General features: G+C 44.3%; 1 protein-coding gene across 1 annotated transcript in view; it reads right to left on the reverse strand.

Annotated features, from left to right (window-relative positions):
* The window catches only part of T265_02257 (hypothetical protein), a gene marked incomplete at both ends in the record, with an annotated part of 42,098 nt that extends 31,257 nt beyond the window's left edge, over positions 1-10,841 (reverse strand). The window contains one exon of the mRNA XM_009166461.1: positions 10,489-10,841. Coding sequence (XP_009164725.1) covers positions 10,489-10,841 — 353 coding nt within the window. The remainder of the gene's footprint in view (positions 1-10,488) is intronic.
* Positions 10,842-11,097: the final 256 nt, after the last annotated feature.

An 11,097-nucleotide genomic window follows, 5' to 3' on the forward strand; every position in this document is an offset into this window, starting at 1 on the left:
GGTAGTTCAAGATAAACAAAGGTCCTTGAGTTTGGAAACAAAGTGAAACAGGACAGTGGAATGGTAGAATGTTTACGACTGTGCTGCTGGCCTTGCGACATTCGTTTGCTGATGGATGCGAACAAAAACTGATGACAAGAACTATCCATGGTGATTAAGCGTCTGCGGAAATGAATGGGGGAATAAAGCAAAGTGCGAGGTGGACAGCCTGTGACCTGACAGAAGGGGAATAAGATAACGAAAGGTTTTCGTGCGGTCCACCTCACACGATAGGATCCTCGGGACCTTCTCTCGGTTTAGCCTGGAACGTCATGAAGTATACCAATTGCCGTCGGCATCCGTTCAGATTAATTGAGTGAAGGTTTTCGGGCGTAAGTGCCTCAGGTAGCACTATGCCGTATACATTTCCGACCTCTCTTCTTCGCCTGAGATCTTCGAAGACTAATAATTATATCTTATGGTTACATGGTAATGTGGTGTCAGTTCAATTGTTATTTCTGTCGTACATGAAAATGATTATGTAGTGCGGCAATTGAAGTTGATGCACGCGATAGCTGAATCGAATCGCATCATCTTGCTTGTTAGTAACGCACCTCACTGAAGCCAAAATGTTGTGTCTACGAGGCGACTGTCATAGCATTTGAAGACCTCGCAATTGAAGTTGATGCACGCGATAGCAAGGCTGAATCGCATCATCTTGCTTGTTAGTAACGCACCTCACTGAAGCCAAAATGTTGTGTCTACGAGGCGACTGTCATAGCATTGATTCTGAAGACCTCAATCGTTCTCAAATACTTGACCATAAACCTATTTATAGCGCCGCAGACGTTACCTGGCTGCATGTATTCACAATTTAATGTTCCGTAACCGAGTACTTGCTAGTGAGTCAGCCACCCTGTAGAGCCACAAACAAAGCTTACAGGTTGAACTTGTTTGAACACGTGTAACGCATACCAACCTCCATGTACCAAGCAAACCTTTGTTTTTCACTCCATATACTTATTGGTGGAAGGTTTGTAGGGGGCGAGTCATGACGTAGCGGCACGAACTGAAAGCAGCAAATGCCAAGTTGAATGTCACAAGGTCTTTGCACCCTTTTGTTTGGCATCCATGTGATTCACTTTATGCAAAGTTAGAAGCCGTACAGAATGTGACATTTATCAATGCCAGTTAGCTTGAAAACTCCGATTTCCTAGCCGGATTGCTTAGCCAACACCTGTCTGATGTTGTTTGGCTGACACGAGTTTTTCCATCCTTTTTCGGGCGTCAGAAGCGATCGACTGACCTGTGAGAAAGCTTTAGGAGAGTGCAGTTAATAGGTCCTCACATCTGTGATACTGACTCCAAACATTTCATTTGGTCCCAACACATTCAAGGCCTCCTTCTGCACTTATCCAGTGATAGTGAATTCTACTCCTGAGGTTCTCTACTACGCTTTTGGTCATACTATACCAATGCATTTTGGTCCAACCGGTTGATTTGACTGGTTCATCTAACATGGTGAGTTGGTATCCATTTTGGATTGGTCTGCTGTATCCTGTGAAGTCGATGGAGCTGTGTGTCAACTGGATAATCCCATGTACGGTTTATGCTGAGCCTTGTGCTCCCTTTTCCCGGTGTAAACCTGAAGGAATGAGCTTGGAGGATGCATAGGGTAAGTGCTTCTGGAAGACATTAGCGTGCTTAGTTGGTGGCCCAATGGACAGCTGCGAAATACGGTTTGATAGCCCGCACCAGGTACACTCAGAGATACAGGTATGGACAGTTCTTGTCATTTACTGTCATGTTCCTATGATGATGACCTCAGAGAGTCATCTATAGCACTGTTGTCGGCCTAGCAATGCGTACGGTCAAGGATGTTGAGGCTATTCAACAAGACTTATATACATGCTATAAATAGATATATATATATATATATATATAATATCAATGGGGTTGAGTTTACAGAACGGATCAATAGACAATACGATGCAATGCAGTGAAAATTTTATTACAGTGCATTATAAATATCAGACAGCAACGGACGGAGAAATCGGTAATCTAAACCAGAAACATTCACTAGCGAATGAATGAGGTCTCCTATTGACCCGGGCAGTAGTATTCACCCGGACGACAGGTGCGGGTCTGCGATTCATCGCGTCGCGCAGACACTCCTTTGAATCAGCTTTGTCTACGCTCGCAAACTCAGTACGCTGTTATTGCGACGACAGCGTCGCCTGTCACATACACAGTTTTTTTTCTATTTCATCACTCGCTATACCTTCCTTTCATCAGTATCCGTCGTCCGTTAATCGAATCCGGTACCTACTGTCACACAGATCGCACAACTTTTTGGGAACTGTCTTGCTATCGGTAGTCTTTGATCTGAAACTTCCGGTACTGCGTAGCCTCCTTTGCGGCTTCGGCTAACGGAGGTAGTCCGACTCGGTTGGCTGCGCCTGTTGGGTCAGGCGCCTATCCTTGGATAATCCAACAGTGCACGTTGGCAATGCAGCTGGAGGTTCTCTTAGGTCAATGGAGGGAACGACGTGTGAACACACCTAGCGACACAATGATTGTGGTTTTATTGGTTTTCAACGATAACCAATCGAAGCATCGTCCTATATTGAGGTAGTGTAACAGGTGCACGAAAAAGATGAGTCGGTGCACCCCGATTATGGAGATCCGTCATCCGTGAGACTCATTCACCAAGAGGTAAGAAAACGGAACCTCTGTGATTCAGGTAATTGAGGTCACAAGTGCATGTCACCGAATGGATTGCAGGTAGTATAAGGTCCAAGCAAACGAAATCACAGCCCTCGGATCCCGTGACAGCCGGAATGGTATTTGACGGTACACACCAGTGGAAAATATGTGGAAGAATTACGTTGAAGGCCTCATTAACCAACCTTAAGAAAGGCGCTCAAAGACGACGGACTGGTGTTATGAATACCTATTGGAAAGGGTGTAACAATTTCTGAAGAAAAATATACAAGACAAAAGCTACCAATGGAACACTGTAACATACTACAGTTTGTACAGTACGTACCGTGAACGCTACGTGCGAGACTGTATGGCAGGATCGCTATTCGTTCTTGTGACTAGGCTCAGTTCATCTCTGGGTTCAGTGTAGAACTCTGTCAACTTTTTTATGAGGTGCACAATGTTGATGATTCCAAATAAGGACGACATCCCAATCTTTTTATCACCATTCAGAAGAAGACGATTGTACTGGTTCCAAATTTCACAGCGTTCTCTCCCACCAAGAAATATCCATCGAGGAAACACTTTCCAGAAGCAGTTTAAGTTGTTCAGATTTTCCGATGTGTGAATCCTCCATATTTCAAATGAGTCCTGCTTCTCAAGCAATAAAGACAACCTTCATGGAATAGGAGGCAGGTGAAAAAATCACCGTTAGTGTGTCTGTGTTTTACCGCTGCAAAGCGAATCAGACCGAATTCCACCAGCCAAAGCTGGCCGAGAGGGTCGTCAACATGCGGTTGAGTAAAGTTCATATGACAGCCTTGTGATTTACGCATGGCCCGTCTGAATTTGTTTTCGCTCCAAAACTCTTGGTTCAGCTGCTTAGTGAAGCAAGGCGGAGTGATATGGTGTTTGTATGCACATCACTCGTTTGAATAACCCCTTGCAGGTCTGGTTCATTTATTCTGGTTCAATTTTCAATTCATCGGCCATAAACGGTATACCATGGGCACAATGGTCCCAGCGAATACATTTTCGATCATCAGAAAGTGGGAGGGCATGGGACATAAAGCCAAGCCTCGAAGGCGATGGAATGTTCAGCTAGTTCGGGAACTGGATAGCTACGCACTGAAGACGGGTAGCCTTGGTGCACGAGCGCCACTGACTGCGCGATCGGGCCATTTCTGCCAGTGTGGTTAACCATAGTTGGGTTAAGTCCCGGGGTCTCCATCGAGGGAGGCGACAGTTGTCCAGCCGATTAGGTCTACCGGTTAGTGTTTTCATACTTCTGGTTAGTCCACACCGTATAGGCAATGGATAGCTTGAGCTAACAATGGCCTTGCCTGGGTTTGAAATCCGGACGTAACAAATGAGGCTAGCACATTACCAATACCCCACTAGGGACCGTTGTATGCGCCTGAATTATCACGTCTGAACATGTGAATTTGAGATGGTAGGATGATGTGATTTGTCAATGCAACGTCCCGAACGATGATCTCTGCTGCCTATGTCGGTTGGTTGATCCACCTACCAGAACTTCCCAATCAGGAAGTGGCGCGGAAATTTGAAACTTCTAGGCAGCTTTGAATGGGCGAAACGGAGTAAAACTAAAATTCAAAGGGACGCTCAGAGCTTGATCCACGATAGATGTAATCGGGTGAATTGTTTTTGGTCTCCTAAATGCTCCCCATGAACGCACTGTGCAACCCGTCCCGTCTTGTCTGTGAGGAAGCATAAAGTGTGAGGTGCGTTGGACTGATAGTTCATCTGCGCCAAACTAGAAACGGTCAATCCAGAGGCGGGGTTACTGATCAGGGTTATCAGAAAATTCACCACATATTCCCATGCCCCAACATATGGAACACGATTTTTTAATCAATAAGGTCACAAATTTGCTCGTCAGTTGTCAGAATTGAACGGTCGGACCAATTCATACCAATCCCACAGCAAACAACCAAATCGTCTAAACCAAGGGAGCCAAAGCACTTGATTTTTCCATTTTTGCTTTATCTTTTTACACGAGGTATTGATCTGTTCGATCAGAGCAAAGCACTCAGGTTCCGCATGTTGGACTTCGTTCTACTGTTTGGGTTGCACTTTCGACTATGTTCACATCCAAATTAAATTACTTAGAATTTCAAAGTTCGTCACTTTGTTCGTCTACCTCTTGGTCTACAATGAGTACAGTGAAAACACTACAGGAATCCACCATGCTAGTTTGAAATCATGAGATGGTTCAGTTACTTTGTCGTTAACGTCGACGGCAATACCATTGTTCAGGACACGCTAAAAGCCCCATTCATTGGGGTTTTTCGAGCAAAACAGCTGCACCGGGAACGGTGATCAGATGAGAAGCGGACTGATATATGTAGACGCAGCATAGGAACAGAGAGCGGTCGCAATGTTTCCATTTCGATTTGCTGATCTTGATTTGCAACATTGGGAGCTTTGGTGCCCTTCTGGCGATTGAGCTTAAGATGCAATCTGGAGTGAAGTTCGTGTACTTTGTTCACGTTCGATGCATGAAGTAGCTTTGTCGATCGATATACTGTGGGATGATTCAAGTCCACACTGTTTTACAAATAATGAGCCTGTTTTTTAATCAATGGGAAAATGTTTGGGACCGATTGGGAAGTCATCGTTTCAGAGAGGTTTGGTTAGCAATAAATCCACCGATTGTTCACCAAACCTCTCTGAAACGGGCTTGTGTTTTTGCCCCAATAGCGCGCTGTTTTGCACAATTTCAGAGGATTAGGGGTTTTCCCTAGTGCCTTTGGTGAAACAGCTGCCTAGAAAAATTTCCTCAAATTCGAAACGTACGCCTATTCGAACCAGAGAGAAAAACGGTTGAAATTTACGAGAACTGATTCGTATAGGTTGAGGTGGTTTCCGACAATATCGCCGTAAACGTCAGGAGTTTCCATTGAACCAACTGTGCTTTGAAATCTGACGGCAGCAAAAGCCGGCTGGTGTTCGTCGTTCTAAATCAGTATGGATTCAGGTAAGTGTTTGCGATTCGTAATTAACGCCATGAGTATTATGCTTATCCACATGTCAGTCACAGCGGGAGTTCCAGTCTGAACAATACCTCAGAGGATTATACGTCTGTTGACATTGGTACGGGCTCCACAGAGTTCTTGCACTGCAGATGCCCACTGATAGGCTATACATTCCCCCAAAATCTATCGATTTCCACCATTACCCATACCTGGATGAATGTGCTTAGATAACTTTGTCGGTTGTGCCTAAATCGGAATATTTGTTGAAATATGTCTCTCAAGCAATTATGTTTTAATTTTCCGTATCCTAATCCTATCCCCCACTAAAATAACTGGAATTAATAAGTTTCCGTCAACCTTAGGTTCTACTTGAAAACAAGCTGCACAGAATTAGCGAAATACGTTCATTTGTAAACAAATTTGGCCTTGCAGAGGCCGTCCTTTCCGACACTTGTGTATTGACGTTGTCTGTGTGTGAATGTGCGCTGCTGACCTACTTACCCATGTGCTGAGCCTGCCTTGACTTGTTTTCTCATGGGTTCCGTGTGATCGCACGTCCAATGAGAATCACGAGACCGTCGTCGGAAGGGACGACTGCAACCCACGCCAGTGAGCCATCATTTCGCTCGCCATTGTTTGGTGAGGGAACGTTGACACTGCACTGTGCCGGTCAGTGACAGACCTGTGAACCCCTTGACACTACGAACGCGAACAATTGAGTACCGTAGAATTACAAACCCAAATCATCCTTTTGATATTCGACATTGTCGAACCTACGCATCACTCAAAGTTCCGTATCGGGAACCTCAACACTGGGAAAGCCAACTTTGTTTGCAAATGAGTGTTTTTCGCTAATAAGAGTTTAGTTGCAGTTAGAAAATTGATGACTATGTTGTGCACAAAGCAATTCACGCCGTCCATTAAATATGCGGCTCTCATTTAAAATGCTACTTCACTGCAAATACGATAACAAACTTTCCAATACTTCTGGTGTTGAGGACGACGGATATTTGGGAAATAGTGTCTGGGCAAATAAAAAACCACCTACAGTTGTTTGAAGCGTATGAATTGGTAGGTGAAAAGCTAGGTGTTTACGATCGTGTTTTACAATCATGGGCTGTCAAAGAATTCTCAGCAACTTTATGACTATTGCATCACGTGTATACACGTATTGCGATATCTCGAATATCGTAGCGACTGAAACATGAGACGGCCTGGTGCAGCACATTCAGCTGTCTGGGAACATCACAAACGAGAGATTCAGCTGTGTTCCAGATGAGTCCCTCGCAAAACCAAATTTGTTCGCAAATGAGTATATTCCCCTAACAACTACAGTTGTTTGGAACGCATGGATTTGTAGCTATGTGAATAGCTATGTGGAACCGCCCATGTTGACCGCTAGCCGTATACACAGCATCTCGATCGGAGATAGGGCGACTAGGCGCAATCTGGTCAAAGTGAAGCTGGCTCAAAGACATCATAAAGATGTTTGATTGTTGTGTACTGCAGACAGCAATGCAATTAGCGTGTCGACCCTTGGATTCCTGCCACGCCCCTCATGCTAAATCAAAAGCCCGAGACGGCTTTTATAGAGATTGGGGAAAATTATTACGACCGCATTTGTATGGTTATCAAGGAGCTTTTCACAAAGCACGCGCCGAGCTAAAATGCTCGATTATGATTGGCTTATTTTTAACCACTTAGTGCTTTTCTTCGTATGCTCCTTAGGCAGCTTGCGACATCCGTTCGACCGACGTTGTGTTCGGTTATTCACAATGCATCACCTCCGGACAATGACCTTTTGAGAACGATCGGTCCAAAGCCCCATACGGCAATGAGGGTCTTGTGTACACAAGAATGTTGTTTTCTAACTCTCACCATTTGTATTGCACCGGTTATATATGTCTTCACTTGTTCATTGTCTCTATGAAAGTGACACCCATGTGTGAAACCCTTTTTCAACGAAACCGTCCGTTCCAGTAACTGAGTAAGAGATGTATTATCAGCACACCTATTTGAACCGTCCTCCCACTGTACTAGTGCCATTGTTCTCCGTAGTCATACACAAATGAAAGCACTGGACTCGAGTTTCGGTCTTATTTGTCTCCAGCAATGCTGAATATTCATGAGTTGAACATCCCCATCTCACCAGTGCGTGCTAGGTAAACCTGGGAGTTTAACCGAACCTTGAACTATAACTTTCGTTATTCACTCTAATCAGCTGCGTGTGTGTTGATCGATGAATTCAGACTAATTTGAGTGGGACGTTGTCAGAATCGAATTCTACCAGTTGAATTGCACTAGCTAGAAGTACTAAGGAACAGGAAACATCTGCATTACGCAGTTTATTAGGAAGTCATTTTGTTTGCATTCCTGAAACAGGGAGACAAGCCGCAAGGCCAGCAAATGGCGTCTACTCATCATTGGGATCTGAACCTACTTCCAGGTGAGTCTCGCAAAACCAAACTTGTTTGCAAATGGGTGCATTTCGCCCCTTCAATCTAGTTCATCGATTTCCCCGCTCTCTTTGTGTGCACAAAAGCTATTTCTCCGCGTCGATGACATCTTTTCGACTGATCGTCTTGTAGCTAAGAACAATTATTCGAAAAATGGTTTCCATTTTGGTCAGTTTTCGATTGAGATGACGCTTTTGGCCATTTCAACAGCCGTCCTGGCTTCGGTCCAAATATATTCACCTGTTCCATACTACTACTCCGTTATCAGTAGCCAAATGTAATTCTCGATTGAGATGACGCTTTTGGCCATTTCAACAGCCGTCCTGGCTTCGGTCCGAATACATGCACCCGTTCCATACTACTGCTCCGTTATCAGTAGCCAAATATAAGTCATAACGACCAGGTACCGTTGAAGGCTGCTCCAGTGGATTTTCATCGCGGGATAGCTTTTCCTCACTGAAGTTGAGTTGAACAAACGTTCACCTGATATCTCTTCAGCAAGCTTAACAATTTTCTTGCAACCGTCTGGTCACCAACCTAGGGGACGTCGTCAATGCACAAATTTATTCGTTTTATCCTACCTTGAGCAGTTCACTATTCGGTGTACGGTTTATGGAAAACATACCGTATGTTCTGTATCGTTTTATAGCGTTTTTGTGTCGACGAATTGTACCACAGATTTGTTCCATGTTAATTTTCTTTTGAATTCAGGCGCAATTAACTTCAACTTTCCCATAATTTAAATGAAAACTGCTGTGCACTCTTTAGGATGCAGCTCCCGAAAGAGCAAATTTCTTTAGTGGTTTTTCGTTAGATGAATACTTTCATTGGAAATTGGGTTTGGTCTACCGAAGATGCTGTCTCTCCATGTATGAAGATCTCTCTGGTCCCATTTTTTTGAAATTGTAATTATCTTATTCGTACACACTAGATAAGATGGATGTTTCGGCCAATAGCCTCGCAAGGAATGAGTTTGTGATTAATTTGCTGGACGAATTGTAACCACTAACAACAAATTCTCCGTCATGTAGTTCAGATAGTGGGAAAAATTACGTTGTCATCGATTGGAAGTGCTTCAACAGTCACTCTGGCTTTTTAGATCAGAACTTTGCGGAACTGGATCACATAATCTCAGTGTGTCAGCGTCCTATTCGCATAACCTACGAGGGTAAGCCGAGCACCAGCCTCCGTCTAAACTAGGTGATTCATTGTTGTAAGTCACTTCAGGAGAAGTCGGGTTCATGCTTCCGTTGTTCCACAAACGATTTCTAACCTTACTTACACAACTTCACGATATGGTGCCGTCCTCAAAAAGCGAGTTCCCACGGGATTGGTTGAAAATGTGCTCCTCTTGGAGGAAGCATAAACCTCTAAACACTGTACTCTTCATATCGCTCCGCTTGATTTGGATAGAGGAACAGCGTGGTCTTTTTAAAAGCTGTCCAAAAAATACTAGAATTGTTTGGCTGGCCACAGCCAACCAAGTTGCCGTTGGATAATGATAGTCACAATGGAGATGTCGGGCGAATGAATGAACATGCACTACCGAATATCTGTTATTAATAGTGTCACCCCGCTATTTCTAGATCTTATCAAGTGGTCTGCGTGATGGATACCTTCAATGCAGCTGGCCACGTCGTCTGTTGCATGCAAATTTCTCAGGGCGTCGTGTGTAAACAAAATAATATTTTCTAGGAAGATCAGTTAGAACTTCCCATCATTATCCATCTTTTCTTACACTTACATTTATTGTATCGCTGTATGAAAAGCTGCACTAGAAAAAGCATCGTATCAACCTCCTACCGAAATTGCGTGAATCAAGGAGTGCACCAAACATGGTTACCTGGGTAAAACAAGAAACAGGTTGGTTATTGATTAATGCCTCAAAATGTGCTCCTTCCTCCACTGGACAGTCCCACTATCTGGTAAGTGCACACTCAATTCGGTATTTTGAGGCATGACTTGACTAACCGCGGTTTGCAGACGAACCACACAGTTGTCAGTAACGCTAACCTTTGTGTTTTGGCTTACCATACTATCGCCCAGCCGACGACGCAAAGCTCCTGAATCACCTCTGCATTTTCGATCGTCCCATATTGCATGCCATTCGGATCCATATTGAGGTAATCGAAAAGTGATGGTCGTCTACACCACCAATCTCACTCCTTCACTCAACCTCGTTTTCGGTGCTGCCATCTGTCCTAATTCCCATTCATTCGTTTCTGTGTGCAGCAAAATAAATCAAACACCTCCGTACATCCGATACACCCCTGGTCATAACATTAGGTTCAAGATTAGTGACAGTGCCGGATTCTTACCGAAGGCTTAGAAAATCTGTTGAGACGACACACTTGGCTGCTAATCTGTATTTGAGCTTCAACTCCAGCCCCGCTATCAAATTCCGCTTGAAGGACAAATTGCCACGTTTTACCACCAGCTTTTGTGTGTACTCATTTGTATGCTCGTACCGAGCATCATACGTTAATCGTACGACAAGGCATCTGTCGGACAGAATGCGAGAACACAATCCCGGCTCAAGCGCGATTGCATCACATTTGGCCGAAACCAGACATGTCATAGACAAGGAGCAAGCCTTCACCATTATACACCGGGCTCCTCTGAACCGATCACGACTGGTACGGTCCAGACTACTATCGATCGCAGAGGCGATTGGAATCCGACTCCTGGATCCACAACTTTGCATCCAAAAGAGACTTGAACTGGCCTATGAAACATCTGGCACCACAAGTCTGTCTGACATTGACGTCACTTACCTGATTATGTGACCCATTGACCTATCCCTCATCCAACCCCCTTCCTTTGATTTCTATTTCTCTAAAGTGTATGTAGCCCCGATCTTAACCTTTTCCACGTGATTTCCGCTACCATATAAATTGGCCAAGGGGAACAATCACAGTAAACAAGCCTTGTTCGCTACCTTCTTCGTTCTCGTGCATACC

This window comes from Opisthorchis viverrini (assembly GCF_000715545.1).
Source record: "Opisthorchis viverrini unplaced genomic scaffold opera_v5_26, whole genome shotgun sequence".
NCBI lineage: Eukaryota > Metazoa > Platyhelminthes > Trematoda > Opisthorchiida > Opisthorchiidae > Opisthorchis > Opisthorchis viverrini.